The following is a 17644-nucleotide window of genomic DNA, read 5'->3' as shown; positions in this document are numbered from 1 at the left end:
TCCAGTCACTTGTATTTGTTATTATTAAAATTTAGGGAGAGAGTTATAATGTACAAGGTGAGGTGGAAATTACTTTTAATAATATTCTAAGTGAAAGTTCTATAACGTTTTACTTTACTTGCCTGTCCCTTATCTGCCCATCTCTCTATCCATAAAAACATTACATTTTTTGATGCATTTCCAAGTAATGATTGGGGTAGTTCTCCTGATCTGCCATAGTTGTCATGTCTGATCATGTGTGCTGTACACTCACAGCCCACAGCTTAGTTCCTGGAAGTACAGTGGGTTCTTCATAATTCCTGAGCCCTGCATTCTAACTTTGAGCATCCTCCTCTCTGAAGTTGCTCTCATGGAAGGTCACAAATGACTCCTTGGGTGATAAGTCAGCTTCTATTTCACCTGGCATTTGTGACTACCCCACGCCAGACTTTATCCTCCCTTGTTTTCATTTTTTAAATGGTGGAACATCAGACATACACAAGCCTTGGTGTGGAACATTCCACTGGTCTCCGGACAATACGCTGGCTTGGTTTTTCCTTCCTTTCTTTTCACTTCTGTTTGCTTTACAATTCCTTCTTCTTCTGCCCCTTAAACATCAGTGCTCTCCTGGCTCTTTATTGGTCCCCCACTTAACACTGAGCAGTCTTCTCTGAGCCACTGTCAATCTGTTGATGACTTCAGATCTGGGAGTCCAGCTCTGACCATTCTCCTGGACCCCAAACCCCTGTGAACCCTCCAGTCATTGACTATTCCCACCTAGATGGTTCACTAGTACCTCAGTCAGTATGCCTAGAATGTAATCATGACTTCCATGCCACCCCCTAAAATGGGTTTCCAATATTTGTGATTGATAACCAATGTTCAGGTACTTGGGACAAAACCTAGAAGTCCATGACAGTCCTCTGTCCCTCTTAAGGGGTCTAGACCTTGCAGTCCTGGCATGTCTATCCCTGTAAGGCTGTTGTGGTTTCTTCTTACCATCACTGGGCCACCATCCTGGTTCAGGCCTCCGTCGGCTCTGCTGCATGTGGGTTCATCTCTCCAGCCCATTTTCTGAGCAGGGACCTGTCCAGCATGTTGGATCATGGTCCCCTGCTTAGGAAGCCTGGCAGCAGCACTGATGGCAGGCAGCAGCTAATGTCATACAACACTAACCCACCCTGTAGCTTGCGTGTGTTCACCTACTTGATACCACAGACCCTTGTAGTGGGAACCATTATTACTTTTGTTCACGATTAAATAACTGCCCACGGTCACTGAGCTGGAAAGTGTCATATTTCAGACTGAGCCTGTCTCACTGCAGAGCCCGTGGGTTTACCTTAATCTGCAGAGAGGCGTGAGTTTCTTTATGTGCCCCTTGTGGGGTTGGTGGGCTGGCCCTGTCTGTGCCCTTGCCTCCTTGTGACTGTCCTCCCCTCTCTGCTCTGGTCTCCTGTCATTCCTTTCTTTGTGTCCTGGCTCCCACTGTGACTAAACTTAATAAAACACAGTGCGCTGTCATACCTGGGCCTGGGCCACCGTGTTGCTCTGCCCAGATGGGCCCTTCTCTTTGAGGTCTCGCCCAGGTATTACCACTTTGAACTCTGTAGTTTTTCCATCACTGTGGCTGGTACTGTGCTGAATATATAGTAATGCTGAAGAAAGTGTTTGCCCTGAAACATAAATAAGTGAAATTCCTTGGACTCCAAAATGCAAGTGTCTTATCACTAACCACTCAAATGGAAAATGTGTGTTCATTTCCTGTTTTTGCTACTTTAGAAATATCTTTTATCAGCTTTGTGTTTTCTCAATTATGTGCTACTTTTGTTTCTATCTCAATTTCTGAAGAACTAACAAATCAAAGAAAAATATATGATAGAGTCCTTAAATATAGCATGATATGTGTCCTAAAAGGATGTAGAAAAAAAAGATCAGCTTAATCAGTGTAGTAGTGAATGTGTAACAACAGCTGAAAGAAGCAGTGCTTTTAAAATGTATTCCCATTAACACAGGCAAGTAAATGAAAGTGAGAAAGCAAGTTGATATTTTAGGAACATTATTCAGCTGGACCTTTAAGAATACAGTTTTTCAATTTTTAAATAAAAACTAGATTTCAGTAATAAATTTTAAAGCAGGAAGCATCCTAAATGTTACTCTGACTTAGTGTCTTTATTTCAAGTATGAAGACTTGAGTTTGCTTACATAGATCTTAGGAGAAGGAGTTGTTTGTGCTACAAAATTATTATTTTTTCATCTTTTCTCTCAGTCATAAATATTATCCTTTTTACTATGATTTATTTTAGTGTATTTTTGGTAATTTTTGAAGTGTTTTCTTGTTACTTGGCATATAGAATTAAACTGATAAAGACACCTTGAAATCAAATAAAAGACATATTTGGCAGAAAACTACCAACCACCCAATTTTTTCCAGAAGACTTTAGAAAGGGAAAACGTTTCAAAAGAGTAGCTTATTCTTAGAACATATTAAAGTCATTATCTATAGGTGTCTTATAAATACTGATGTAACAGTTGGCTCTTATAAATCATTTGAAGATGCTTGTTAGCGAATGTGGTCCTTAGGCCAGTGATGGGCAACCTTTTGAGCTTGGTGTGTCAAACTTCGCCAAAAAACTGAGCATAACTCGGGTAGTGTGTCACTTTGAGGAAAAAACATTATTTCACAAATGTTTCATCCTCAGGAGCAGCAAATGTTTCATCCTCGGCATGCGGCCCGCCTCAGCGGCCGCGTGTCATCAGAAATGGCTACACGTGTCAGTACTGACACGCGTGTCATAGGTTTGCCATCACTGCCTTAGGCTGTGGCAGTTTTATCCAGGGGGTCCCTGGGCTGAAATGAAGAGAACGTGTTACTGGTCCTGGGATTTGCTGGCTGTGTGGCCTCTCCATCAGTCATTGTCCTAAATCCGTGGTCGGCAAACTGCGGCTCGCGAGCCACATGCGGCTCTTTGGCCCCTTGAGTGTGGCTCTTCCACAAAATACCACGGCCTGGGTGAGTCTATTTTGAAGAAGTGGCGTTAGAAGAAGTGTAAGTTTAAAAAATTTGGCTCCCAAAAGAAATTTCAATCATTGTACTGTTGATATTTGGCTCTGTTGACTAATGAGTTTGCCGACCACTGTCCTAAATCATCTGTGACTCTTTGCCAGCCCCAGTGACTGCTCCTGCTTCAGGCCTTTCAGCTGCTTGCCTGGGCTTTTATTACATCACATTTGTATTTTCTACACAAAATTTCCTCCCTCTTGTTTCAGTTACATTAGTGTATTATTTTTTATTTTATTTAATTTTTAAAATACATTTTTATTGACTTCAGAGAGGAAGGGAGATGGAGAGAGAGAGAGAAACATCAGTGATGAGAGAGAATCATGGATCGGCTGCCTCTTGCACTGGGATGCCCCACACTGGGAATCAAGTCCACAACCCAGGCATGTGCACTGACCCGGAATTAACTATGACTACTGGTTCATAGGTCGACACTCAACCACTGAGCCACATCATCTGGGTTTAATTGATTTTAGAGATGGAGGAAAGGAGAGAGAGAGAAACATATCTGTCAGAGAGAAACATTAATCAGTTGCCTCCCATTACCTACCTGGACTGGGGACCAAATCTGAAACCTGCCCTGACCAGGAATCCAGCCAGTGACCTTTCAGTGCACAGGACGGTGCTCAACCAGCTGAGCCACACCATCCAGGGCTAGTGTATTGATTTTTAAAATTAGGTATTGAGCCCTGGCCAGGTAGCTTAGTTGTTGGTTCGAGTGTTGTCGTCCCTATGTGAGAAAGTTTCGGGTTCAGCCCTCCCTCAGGGCACATAGAAGAAACAACCAATGAATGCACAAATAGGTGGATCAACAAATTGATGTTTCTCTCTCTCAAATCAACTTAAAATTTTTTTAAGGAATTAAAATTAGGTATTGATTCAATTCTAAAAGTAGTTTAATGCATTTTACTAATACATTTTATTAGTAGTTATGTGATCTAATTTGTAAGTTTTGAGAATTTCTAGTGTGTATCTTGAATGAATAAAAGAAGAAAAGTTTGAACAAACAATTTTAAAAGGAAAAAGCACATTTTCTGTCTCATCTCAACATGGTCTAGCCCCGTGGTCGGCAAACTGCGGCTCGCGAGCCACATGCAGCTCTTTGGCCCCTTGAGTGTGGCTCTTCCACAAAATACCACGGCCTGGGCAAGTCTGTTTTGAAGAAGTGGCATTAGAATAAGTTTAAGTTTAAAAAATTTGGCTCTCCAAAGAAATTTCAATTGTTGTACTGTTGATATTTGGCTCCTTTGACTAATGAGTTTGCCGACCACTGGTCTAGCCTCATATCTCTTTGTCCCATTTCCATCTGTCCTACATAGACATACCTATACACAGTCTGGATCCCGGCCCCTTTTCTCCTGTCCCCAAGTGTTTCCCCAGATGGACGCTCCTATCCTTCCTAGTCTGCCTTTAGAGCACTGTTCCTGGCCATGACTGGCTCATCTCCGACCAAATAGAAGTGCGCCCTTTATGTCTTCGAGTCCTTCCAGTTTATGCAAATCCCGTCTTCACAGTCACCTTTCACTGTCTGTCCCTTCAGGTGATGGATTGATATCTAGCCCCTAAAATTTACATGTTTGCTTGTACTCTTCAGAAGGTAGTGGGACTTCTGTGACTGTTAGATGATTCAGTCTGCAGGACTGACCAGGAAGGTGAGAGAGAAAGGGGGAGGGGGGCCACTTCATCTTCCAGTAGACTTTAAGTGGATTGTAAATAGATATTTGTGTGCATATAGATATACTTTAAAATTATGAAACCACATTACAGAAATTTTGAGGAAAGGCTACTCATAATTTTACCAGCAAGTATAATTATTCCTGTTATCTTTTATATTACTTTTGATAATTTATTTTTAGTCGGTTTTACTTTTATATTATAAATAACTATAATCATGTTTTGCATATAATTTATATTTTTCGTTGTATTGTAAGCGTTTTGTCATGGTTTTGTTTTTGTAATCGTGGTCTTTAATATAGCTCCAAAATTGAAAGTGTACTTAAACATCTTTGAATCCTAATTAGGCATCCCATAACGCTGCCCTCCGCATTAACCATTGTCGCTGATGTCTGCTACCGAAAGTCATCCCACAGGTGCCCTCCTGCCTTTCCGTTCCACCAGGCTCCCCTTCTCCCGTTTGTAGAGCCTGTGTAATGGCAGGTGTTGTGTTCTGGGAGGGCAGTATGGAGAGAATGTCACTGTGAGTAAAGTGGCAGAACTTTTAAGCCATTTATTTGATCCAGAGCTTTCCCGGTGGCAAAAGCTGCTGCATATATGTAGGACTGGTGGCACTGACTTATAGAACTAAAACAAAGCACCATGTCGATTGGTCTGATGGTTTTGAAGAGTCTTCACAAACATTTCAGTCCTGGAGTTTCAAATGCTTTTTTTATTTGAAAACAGCTGAATAATACTCATCTGCTTTTCACATTTTCCTGTCCAGATATGAGTCACTTCCTGCTTTCAGACCAGATGAGGTTTTGTGTTTTTGTTTTTTGCTTCTTTCCATAAATTCTAATATTATTCAGTTCTGGGACACTTAGGTACACATAGATGTTCTGTGGCCAAGGAAAATGCTGACTAAATTTTTCTGTATTCATTGATTTTATATATCCTATTGTTTAAAAAAGTTGAAGATCTGGATTAGAATGATGTCATTGTGGGTAAGTTTTTTTTTAAAATAGTGGTTCTGAAAACATAACAGCTGTTTATTTGCTGACTATCTGACTGAGGAAGTTGTACAGGAACAGTGAGTAGTTTGAGTGCAAATAAGGAGCTGTACAACCTCTGAATGTAGTATTTTCTTTGTTTTGCCAGAATGGGAACACATACTCTTATTTTTTGGAGTAATTCCTTCCTATAAGGTGCTTATTTTAAATTTAAAACACTCTAAACCAAATGGGTTCTATTATCTTCCAAGATGGATATCAATCCTGATGCAGCTTTACAAAATTAGGGAGGCTTACAAGAGAATAACTTAGCAAGTGAAGGTCGTAATGTGCCAGTGAACAAGATAGGTGGGTTCTTGTAATCTGTGAGTACAAGAACCTATCTGTCTTGTTCACTGGTATATTACCAGCCCCTAGAATAGGACCTGGTCCACAGCAGGAACTTCATAACACGTGGGTAGAGCAGGGCTTGGCACATTTTTTTCTGCAAAGATACAGATAATAGTTTTGGCTTTCAGAGGCAACAGTAGTTCTGCTGTTGAGGGGTGGAAAGCAGCCATTGATGAGATGTAAGCAAACAGTGTGGCTCTGTGCCAATAGAACCATTTACACAAACCAGCAGAGGGCAGCCTGCGGTTTTCCAGCCCTTGGCTCAGGACGGTGCTGTCCAGTAGAATCTGTGATGACTGAATGTTCTCTGTCTGTGCTGTACGCTATGGTAGCCACCTAGCCACAGGTGGCTGTTGACACAATGTGGTCAGTGCAACTGAGGAATTAGACTTTAATTTTATTCTTGTGATTAATACAAATTTAAAAGGGTCATATGTGGTTAGTGGCTAAAGTATTGGGTGGTTCGGGGTTAGAACCTCCCCCAAAGCATATTGAACAAAGCAATTCGTTTTCTCTAGGATGTTAGGGGAAGAAAGAGTTCTGTGAGCAAAAAAACTGGGGAATTGTTAATAAAAAGATTTATTTGTTGTGGGACTTCTCAGAGCCTTTAATTTGCTAATGTACATGGACAATCTACAAGGAGTTTTGCAGATTTTTTTCTCCAAATTTTTTTACCATGAAGGTTTTCAGGGGTGGCTCTGAACATCTCTCAGGACTGGTGTTCCTTGGAGAAGACTTTGGGAAACATTGGTGTGGCAGACCAGGAGCGTGGGCATCTGTAGGAATTATAACAATTATGTTGTTGAGTATTGGACCGTTGGGTTGAAAGGTCTGTAGAAATCCTCATAGAGCCCTGCCATATGTCCTCCAGAAAGAGTAAAAGTAATGGAAGAAGGTGTTCTAATGTATCATTTTACTCTTGAGGATAAAAAAATGCACCCATGTGTGTGAAAAGGGTGGTATGAAGATGCTGGTGTCTTTAGAACTCTTTCTCTAATGGTAGTTTGTCTTTTTTTTTTTTTTTTGTCATTGTCTGTGCAGCCAGTCTATGACAATCCTCAATATTCTTTAGAGGCAGCATTAGGAATCTTCAATGTTTCTCCTATAACTGCTGCCCTTTTCACCTCCAGCCTTGCCCTGTCAGAAAAGGATGAGACAAGAAAATCCAATGAGAGGCTCTGGGGAGCTGTGTCTAAAACAGTAATAGTGGAAAACATTGAGCATTAGTTTTTCAGAAATTGGAACAGATCATAACTAATCTTCAGTTATAATTAGTTCATACTTATGTGCATTCAAATAAACTTATGTTCTCTTTTCAAGCACTGTTCTCTTCCTTTTCTATGATTTGTATTTATTTCTTTACCTGTTTTTCTTGCTTTACTTTTAAATTCACCTTCCATTCCTGAGTGTGACAGCTTTTTTGCTTCCTCTTAAGTTTCTCATTCCAGGTGAACACACCGCAGAAGAGACTGAGCAGCGTTGGGCATTGAAAGCCTTATTTTGAAAATTGCTAAAATATGAAATGCTAAAGTAATATGTACTTCAGGATTTTATTTCATTTTTATAATTTTGTTTGTTGTTTGTTGTTTTTGTGTGTGTTTTTTTTTTACTTTTACAGTGAGTGTTGAAAAGATAGACCTGAAGGGATTATCACACAAAAAAAATGAAAGAAATGTTGAATGTTCCTTTGAGGTAAGATGCTAAGTTTTTTTCCCCTTTTCTCCTCTAAGGGATAGGAGGGAACATTTACCATGAATTGATACTTTTATTTATCTAAATAAAAAATAGGCCATTTTGCAAAACACTGCTAGTGCTATGGGAGATAGGAAGCTGGGACTCGGCCTATGGGTGGGCCATCTCCAGGACTGGGCTTGGTGGGCTTCAGCCTAGGGGGCACTCACTCCCTGACCTCAGAGGCCTCCATGAGGGGGAGGGGCCAGGGCTCTAGAACAGCCTGGAGTTAACAGTTCAGTTCTATCCCTGTCAGCCACGTGACTGAGGACAATGCTGAACTTCTGTGCCCTAACACCTCCACTTGGTAAAGGAGGAGGAGTTTGAGGGAGAATGAAATGAGACAGCCCCTTCAAAGCACTCAGCACAAGATCTGGCTATAGTAAAAGTCTGCAAACAAAAGCTATTCTTCTCTACCCACTAGATAACAAGAGCTTCTTGGTCTATATGGTGAATGCTCTCTAGACTGACATGCTCAGCTGCTAGTAGTTGGTTACCTAAGTTGGCTTACGTGGAGAATTGTGAAAATTGAGACATACTATGTATTACGATTAGAGACCCTCCAAGGCAGTGCTAGACACTTCTTATGTTTTGTTGACCCAAACTGTTTTTTGGTCCCACTTAGCTATTGAAGAGGCTGGGTAATGAATTTGGGTGGCCATGTCCCTGAGGTTCTGTTACTTGCCCAGTATGTTGTATGAGGTTCTCCTTTGACCATGTGCCTGAATACTGAATGATAAGGAAAATCTGCTTCCTGTATTGTTGGAGAATGTTCTGAGGAATAAAAGCTTCTGTGTAGTATTTAGTATGTATATATTGTGTAGTTTACTAGTTTTTCAAAGAGTGTAGCTGCATGAAAATACTTTTTCCACTAAAAGGATAAAATTTCATTTGATTTGAGAGGTACTGCATTTGAGAGTCAGTTGTTAAGCTACTGATGTCTTTTCAAAATGTATGGAAAAAACGTGAGGTTTTGGAGATTGCTAAAGCTTGCGACTAGCACCCAAACTCAGGAGCCAGTAAACCTCGGAATCCCAGCGTCATTCAGGCCAGTAGGCATCAGGAGCCCAGCAAGTCCCCAGACCCTGGACACGCTGTCTCCTCCCTCTACTTGCTGCCTTTTGCCATCTAGTGTTTCCTGAGGGGCTGTTGGCAATCATTATTTGCCTCCACAGGGCCTACCCTTTTGGGAAGCTGCTGAGCATAGGGCAGATCTGGGATGGTTGGCCGCACTCACAGGCCATCTGATCATCTGGGCTTTGATTTGCCCCTGTCTTCAGTCCTGTTACTTGTGGCAGGGAATTGGGCTTGTGCAGTGTGAGATGCAGAAATCCTACACAACACAACTGCCTGCTGCTACTCACTGAAGAAATGAGCTTTGGCAGAATAGACACTTGGCCTCTCACGACTTCTCGGAGGAGGAGGGGATTATAAGCAGGAGAAGGAGGCAGTAGCAGACTGGCGGGGATGGGGACCCTTGTCTGAATCCTCCGAAAGCAAACTGCACAACTCCAAAAGGAGCCTGGAGCCATTGGCCTTCAGGCCAGTCACAGCTCCGAGCTTGCGGCACTAGACTAGGAACTATTGCTTGGAGTTGACACTGATGCTGTCACACAGCGTTAGATGTTTTCATCCCAACGGGTAAGCTGAAGTGTCTGAAAAGCTGACTTTTCCTCATGTGATAACTGGTAAAAGTATTCTTGTGTTTAGGAAAGTGAAAATCCTTCCAATAGTCCAACTAGCTATTCTTTTGAGGTAGGGACTTGTGCCCAAAAGAATTTACAGTCCAGAGTGCATTTGTTGGATGGTATTCAAGGTACAAAGGGAAGATATAATCAACATTTTTTAAAAAATTACTATCTTATTTACAAAACACGCCATTAATTTGTGCAGCTTAAATTGTGTGCCGGTGAGTTGTCCTCTACTCTTAAATAAGTGACTGCTTGTAGGATACAGATATGTATTATTCATGTGTAAGAAAAGTGCAGCCACTTTACGGTTTTGTTTCACTGTGGTCACTCTAGCTAGCTGTCATCAGATCCTATAGCTCTAGAGAGAGAGAGAACTGGTGGGCTGCAGGACGAGAAGACAACATATCTTTAAACTTTTTCCCATTTTAATGACCCCCACCAAAAAAAAAATTTAAGTCCCAATAGAATTTTTTCTGTTTTACAAATCAACAAGTTGATTCTAAAATTTATATGGGAAGAACTATAGAGTACTCAAAATGATTTGGAAAAGAAGAAAAAAGTTAGGAAACTCACAGTACCTTGTTTTAAGAGTTACTGTTACACCACAGGAATCCTGACACTGTGGCATTGCTGCAAGGGTAGAGGCATTGATCAGAACAGAACAGAGTTCAGAATTAGACTCAGATGGAAGTGGTCCATTGATTTTTGACAAAGATTCAAAGGGTGTTCAATGAAGAAAGGATTTTTTTCAACAAATGGTTCTGAAACAGATATTGAATACACACAAAATGAACCTTGATCAAATCTCACCTCTTATACATAAATTAACTTAAATTTTATTACAGGCCTAAATGTAGAACCTAAAATTACAAAAATCTGAGAAGAAAGCATAGGAGAAAGCTTTGTGACTTATATGAGGCAAAGGTTTTTTTTGGATACAATGTCAAAAATATCCATAAAAGACAAAATAAATATGTTAGACTTCATCAAAATTTAAAACTTGCTCTTCAAAAGGCACTGTTAAAAAAAATGAAAAGAGAAGGAAGGCACAGACTAGGAGAAAATAGATGCAAATTACATATCTGATAAATAATTTGTATTCAAAATACATAAAGAACTCTCAAGCTCAATAATAAGAAACCAGTCCAATAAAACATGAGCCAAAGATGTATGGATGGCAAAGAGCATACATGAACAGAAGTTCAGCATCATTAGTAGTTAGGAAAATACCAACTAAAACCACAGCAAGGTAGCCCGGGCAATGTGGCTCAGCAGTTGAATGATTGGGCGTGGACCCAGGAACCAAGAGGTTATCGGTTTGATTTCCAGTCAGGGCACTTGCCCTGGTTGTGGGCCGATCCCCAGTAGGGGGCGTGCAGGAAGCAGCTGATCAATGATGTTTCTCTCTCATGGATGTTTCTATCTCTCTATCCCTCTCCTTTCTTCTTTCTCTAAAAATCAATAAAAACATATTTTTTAAAAAAACACAGCAAGATACTAGTTGAGCATTAGAATGACTAAAAGTAAAAAGACTGACCATACCAAGTGCTGGCAGGTATGTGGAAGAACTGGAAGTCTGCTACACTGCAGATGGAAACGTAAAATGGTGTACTTTGGAAAATAATCTGGCCATTTTTTTAAAAGTTAAACATATTCCTAAAGTATGACCCATCGGTTCCACTCCTAAGTACCTATCCAAAGGAAATGAAAGCATATGTTCATGCAAAGATTTATATATGAATATTCATAGCAGCCTTATTTATAACACCCCACATATCCCTTCACAAGAGAATGGATAAACAAACTATTGTATCATATTCATACAGTGGAGCACTACTCAAAGTAAAAAGAGTAAACTTGATACACTTAGCAATATGGATGAAACTCAGTTATGCTGTGTGAAAGAAACCAGACCTCCCCCCAACCAAAATAAGAGTCCATTTACATAGCATTCTAGATAATGCAAACTACAGTGACAGAAAGCAGATCTGTGGCTTCCTAGGAAGGGACAGTAGGAAACTTTTGGGGGCGAAGGATATGTACATTATATTGATTGGAGCTTCAGATTGTGCCCTTTAAGTATGTGAAGTTCTGCTGTAGTCGGTTTGCTCATTATTTAGAGCATCAGCCCGAGAACTGAAGGGTTGTGAGTTTGATTCCAGTCAAGGGCACGTACCTCATTTGCAGGTTCTATCCCCAGCCCCTGTTGGGGCACGTGCAAGAGGCAACCAATCGATGTCTCTCTTTCACATCCATGTTTCTCTCTGTCTCTTCCCCTCCTGTCAACTCTCTTTGAAAAATCAATGGAACAAATATCCTCAGGTGAGGATTAACAAAAATAAAATATGATTATTAAAAAAATAAGAAAAATATGTGCAGTTCATTGTCTGTTTTATGTTAATAAAACTTAAAAAAAAATTCTAAAATTAAACCTTTTGTCCACAGAACCCTAACTAATGAAGATTAAATAGTCCTTTACATAGGTTATCCTTTGTATATGGAAATAAATAGCTATTATACTGTGACCAGAACAATTTTAAAAAATCTTATTAAGAGTGTCTGCCATACCTCGATGAGATTCGACAGTCTGTTGCTAACAGTATAGAAAGGCTCAATGAAATACTTTTTCCTGGAAGCCTTTAGTTATTCAGAAAGAAGTCCGTGATTCTCTGCCCCACCAATTTTCTCGGCCTTGTTTATCTCTAGTTTTGATTTTTATGTATCATTGTTTTCCAGGATACAAATTAAAGATTACTCTTTTATAGGAAAACATAACCCCAGATCAAGATGGTTTCAAGATACACAAATGTACTACAAACAGGAGTTTGAATTTCTTCTTTTCCATGTAGATGGATGGTTTTGTTTTTGCTGAAGTTGTAATTGCTGGTTACTGAGGAAACCAAATCAGTATACAGGAAGCAAGTGAGAATAAAATTAGTATTTATCTTTGTACATGTGAAATGTCCAAATTTTACCAGCTTTTTCAAATTCATTTTGAGAAATTAGAATAACTAAAACTAAAAAAATTTTTCTTTAGTTATTACACATGAAGGAAAGGGAGGAAAAAAACATCAAAAGACTACACAAACCCTTGAAACACCTATTAGATTGTAGAGCTTTATTAACTTAAAAAGAACTATAGAGCCCTGGCCCGTGTGGCTCAGTTGGTTGGGTGTCATCCTGTGCACCAGGAGGTTACCAGTTTGATTCTGGTCAAGGGCACGTGCCCAGGTTTCTGGTTCAATTCCCCGATAGAGGGCATGCAGGAGTCAGCAGATTGATGTTACGCCCTCACATAGATTATTCTCTCTTTCCCTCTCCCTTCCTCTCTAAAATCAATACACTATTCTTTTTTTTTTTAAGAACTAAAGAACTCTATGAATAAAAAATAAAACATGCCATTTTTCCTTAAGAGCCTAGACATTATATTTATTTTAGTACTGTATCTTTTCTTTAAAATTTAATTGTTTAAAAATAATCCTCACTCAAGAATTTTTTTTCCATTGATTTTTAGAGGGAGTGGAAGGGAAGAGGGAGAAACATCCATGTGAGAGTGACATATCGATTGGTTGCCTCCTGAACCCCAACTGGGGCTAGGGATCCAACCTGCAATAAGGAATCGAACCCACAACCCTCCAGTGTATAAGCCCATGCTCTAACCACTGAAACACCGGTCAGAGTAAAAATTTAATTTGTCATCTCAAAACAGTCTTAACTGCTCTGAATATTTTATCACTGTTAGCAAAGGATGAATCTTGTCAACTATTTTTTTTTTAATTTAGTTTTTGTTTTCATGATATATACACACACACATATATGCAGAGTTTAGAGACCAGTAATCCTTCATACATTGCCAGAAGTCGCAGGGAACGGTCTCTTCGTATGTCTCAGTGGTTGAATGGTAATTGGTGTGACTATGTGAAGGTTGTTGACTGGAGCCATATGGTAGTACTTTTCCATTCCTACATTGTGTTTTCCCTGGAGTTAAGTGTCTCCTTTTGCTTGTTATTTTGCTCAGGGACAAGTACTTACAAAAAGACTTCACCCCTAAGGTTTTCCCTGAGTGTCTAAAATTCCCCTTGTTGAGAAGTGTCCAGTGTCCCAGTTTCATCTTTGGAGCTGTGGTTATGCTCCGCCTGGACTCCAGGTCTTCAGCCCTGTACACAGCTCTCATCATGATCCCCCTTTCATCATTACCTAGGGGCTCTTCCTCCTCCCTGCTCCCCCTCCCCCGCCCCAGCTCTGGTTCCCTGCTCTTGAGTCTTAGGTCATCTTTTGTCTTAAGTTAGTGTTCCTTTAGTAGTTACTCTGCTTGCTTCTTAGAAAGGGTACCTGGGAGGTGCAGTTTATGAGACTTTTCATGTCTCTTTGGAAGTGCCTCTGAACAGTCACTCTGACATTGAGAATACCATTTTAAGTTGTATCTTTTTCCTCAGGACTTTGAAAGCACTGCTTATTGACTATCTTACGGGGTTGCTGTTGGGAATCAGGACTGTTTTGGTTCCTTGATCCTGCACTAGGACCTGTTTTACAGTCTCCAGCAGTTTTCAGGATTTTCTTAGTCCAAGTGTTTGTACATTTCTCAGATACTTGCTTGGGTGTAGGTCCATGGTCGTCATATGCTGAGGTTCAGTGTTCCTTTCGGTCTAAAAACATCCATCCATTTGGGGACCTGTTCTTGAATCATTCCTTTTGATTTCCTGTTGCATTTTTCTCTGTGTTCTTGTTTGGAATTCCTGTTATCTGTATGATGGGCCTCAAGACTGGTCCTTTGGTTCCACCCCCCTCTATTTTCTTTCCCATTTATTGTTTGTTTGTTTGTTTGTTTGTTTTATCTACTTTATGGAAGATTATCTCATCTTCCATCATTTCAGTTGAATTTTTCACTTTTGCTACTCTGTTTTTAATTTCAAAGAACACTTTTTCTGTGACTTTTTTTCATAGCATCTTGTCCTTGGCTATGCTTTCTTCTCTTAGTTCACTGAGAATATTAGTGATAGTTTTAACTTTTTATAAGTTTTCTTCTCCATGCATGGTCTGTGCTTTCTCCAAGCTGCCTCTTTCCATGTGACTGCTTTGCTCATCTTTGTGGTTGCTTTGGGACTTCTCAGAGAGCTGGGAATAGGTGTGGTGGCACTGAGTCTCCCGCTTACCTTACGGATGTGGATGAGCAGTGGGCAGGGGCCTCTGGCTTGGTGAGTTCCTGTGTGGGCAAAGAAAATGGAGTGTGATGCCATGTGGAAAAACACTACTATTGCGAACTGAGGTGAAAAGTGACTAAGCATTAGACTCTTGAGTGTGAAGAAATCCTAAGTACGTATCTATTTTGTGCATATTTTCCTTTTTGTGTATGCTTAAGATGTGTTAAATCTGTCTCAGTAAGGCTAAGTAGCTCTCTGAGTAAGTGGTAGGAAAATGTGCCATGATTTGATTGGTAACATGTTTTCTTGGTATGTAAAATAATGGGGCAGCTTACAATTGATGCCACCTTGTGTTTGACGGGGCATGCATCTCTCTAGCATGTGGCGTGATGTGAGGCTTTTCTCATATCCATGCCCCTCTGTGGCCTGTCCCTTCACCTTGTTCAGGGGAATGGGTAAGCGAGGGAGGCAGAGATAGAGGGTATGGGGGTGAAATAATTCTGCATCTGTGGCACACAGTGGTGCTGGGCTCAGCATGGAATTGAGTGCTTGTTTCTAGTCCTTCCTTCCTGTCTGCCCACAGTCGAAATTATCAGCTCCATTTGGAAGCAAAAGGAAAACATCAGGAATGGAGAACCTAGGATGGTTGTACCCAGTTAAAGTACATCCCATTGTTGAGGATACAAATTGTCTATTTGAACAGAAAATGGTCTGTCCATGCTACCCTTACTTTTTGGGTATTGAATTTCATGTTTTAGTTGGTAAGGACGTGTTCATGTGACATGAATGTGGAAGGAGAGAGAGAAAATATTCAAACTAGAAACAGATTGTTATCATAGTGTAAGAGTTATAAGGAAAAAAATTTCCACATCTTTTACTTTGAAAAACACAACATGTCAACAGTGCTTTGAGTAAAACATCTGATGACTAGACAGTTTTCACCTTTAATCATAGATGTTACTTGTGTTTTATGTGGGTAGCAGCTTCCTCCAACACCACTACCAAATTTCATTTTAATATTGTCATAAGATTTTTTTTTTAAATATATATTTTTATTGATTTTAGAGGGAGAGGAAGGGAGAGAGAAATAGAAACATCGATGAGAGAGAGACATCGACTGGCTGCCTTCCACACACCCGTTACTGGGGATTGAGCCCGAAACCCAGACATGTGCTCTGACTGGGAATCTAACCAGTGAACTCTTGATTCATGGGTCGACATTCAACCATTGAGAAACACTGGCCAGGCAAATTTGATTATTTTAGACACAAAAGGTTTAGATATTTTCATTTTAGTGTAGGCAGGTTTTAGATGGCAAGGCTGGTTTGTTCAAACCTTGCTGGTGAATTTCTGAAGATGTTGGAAATTCAAAGATAAAGAAGATGGTCCTTTTCCTCAGTTAGCTTGTATTTAATGGGAGCTTGATGAAACAGACGCCTTGGTAATTTTTGTGTGGTGTGGCAACTGCTGGAATGAAATGTGAATTTCAGCAGGCAAGAAGGGAGATGACAGTCCTTCCAGGCCAAAGGAGCCCCTCAGCATACATGATGAGAGCCGGGGGGGGGGGGGGGGGGAGAGAGAAGCAGAAGTGTTTGGTATTTCTGAGCTCTGTTTGCTCTAAATCAGTATAAATATAATACTTTATTTTGGGTAATAAAATACATTTGGGGCCCTGGCTTGTGTGGCTCAATTGATTGGGTGTCATTCCGTGCACTGAAAGGTCGCCAGTTCAATCCTCAGGCACATGACCGGGTTGTGGGCTTGATATCCCCGGCAGGGGGCAACCCATTGATGTTTTGCTCTTACATCTATGTGTCTCTCTTCGTTCCTCTCTCTCTAAAAATCAATAAAAATATTTTTTTAAGTAAGAAAAAATATATATTTGATCATTTTATTTCCTGACTTGAAATCCTCCAGTGGCTTCTGGGTTTTAGGGTAAAGTTTCCATTTCGTGGTTTAACCCTTCTTGCTCTGGCCCCTTCCTCCCTCTCATCTCACTCTGTCCCTTTGTCTGTCCCATTCCTTTAGCAGACTTCTTACTTTCCCATTCCAGTTCAGCTCATGCTTTTCTCATGCAGAGAAGCCTCTGGTGATGTCTGTAGGTGCCATTCCCCTCCCCTCCAGTTCACTTAGCACTGTGGGAGGAAACATTGTGGGACATGCTGAGAGAAAACAAACAGGAAAGACCCAGCCCTCTCCTCCAGGAGCTTCCAGCCCGTTTGGGGAGACTGACACTTGTGAAGTAATGAAATAAAACTGCCCATTGTCATACCTGCAGGCAAGGAAAAACACATGTATAGTCAGGTCTTTGGCATAACCGGCATTGTAGAACTTCCAGAAAGCCTTTCTCAGTTCTTCTACACTCCCCCACCATGGAAGATTTTTCTCTGCTGTTTAGTACTGATGCCCTGGCCTGCTGTCATGGATTTACTCCCATGGGGCCCTCAGTTCTGTGAGATTCCTGAGGGCAGGGGTGCATACAAGCACTTACTGTGTGGACGCCTGGGTTGATTTCTGGTAACTTTGTTGACCTGCCTCCAGAGTCATGTGCACTGACCTGAGAAGAGGAGGTCCACTTGAAGCTGATGTTTACTGGCATCAAGTCGTGATTATCTGTGACTTCCTAGAACTTTAAGGAGCAAACCTTAGACTCCATGCTTGAGTAATTTGGTGATATTTGAGCAATTGCACAAAACACAAAGTTAAGCTTTGGGCCTGGGTGAATGCTCTTTCTCCAACAAGTCAAGGGATGTGTAAATGCTCCGGCTCACACGGTGCACAATACACTAGGGCCTGTTGTGTTCCCCGCACCTGCGCCAGCAAAGATGTCTGGACAAACCTGCTGTGAATTGCGTATGTGGTGTCTGTTTTTAAGGTTTGTTCGTTTGTTTGTTTTTAAGGTCTTGTGGTCTGACTCTTCAGTAACATCAGTAACCAAATCTTCCTCTGAAGTGACTGAATTTATTTCAAAGGTAAGGTGATGAAGGG

The 17644-nt window shown here is 40.7% G+C and overlaps 1 protein-coding gene across 1 annotated transcript in view; it reads left to right on the top strand.

Moving 5' to 3' along the window:
* ZCCHC14 (zinc finger CCHC-type containing 14) overlaps nucleotides 1–17644 on the top strand; it is a 70511-nt gene that overhangs the window by 35026 nt on the left and 17841 nt on the right. The window contains exons 3-4 of the mRNA XM_079800275.1: nucleotides 7712–7785; nucleotides 17557–17628. Coding sequence (XP_079656401.1) covers nucleotides 7712–7785; nucleotides 17557–17628 — 146 coding nt within the window. The remainder of the gene's footprint in view (nucleotides 1–7711; nucleotides 7786–17556; nucleotides 17629–17644) is intronic.

The sequence above is a fragment of the Cnephaeus nilssonii genome, assembly GCF_951640355.1.
Source record: "Cnephaeus nilssonii genome assembly, chromosome: 20".
Classification (NCBI taxonomy): domain Eukaryota; kingdom Metazoa; phylum Chordata; class Mammalia; order Chiroptera; family Vespertilionidae; genus Cnephaeus; species Cnephaeus nilssonii.
The sequence above is the reverse complement of the archived record's forward strand: the minus strand, read 5'-3'. Positions and strand labels throughout refer to the sequence as shown.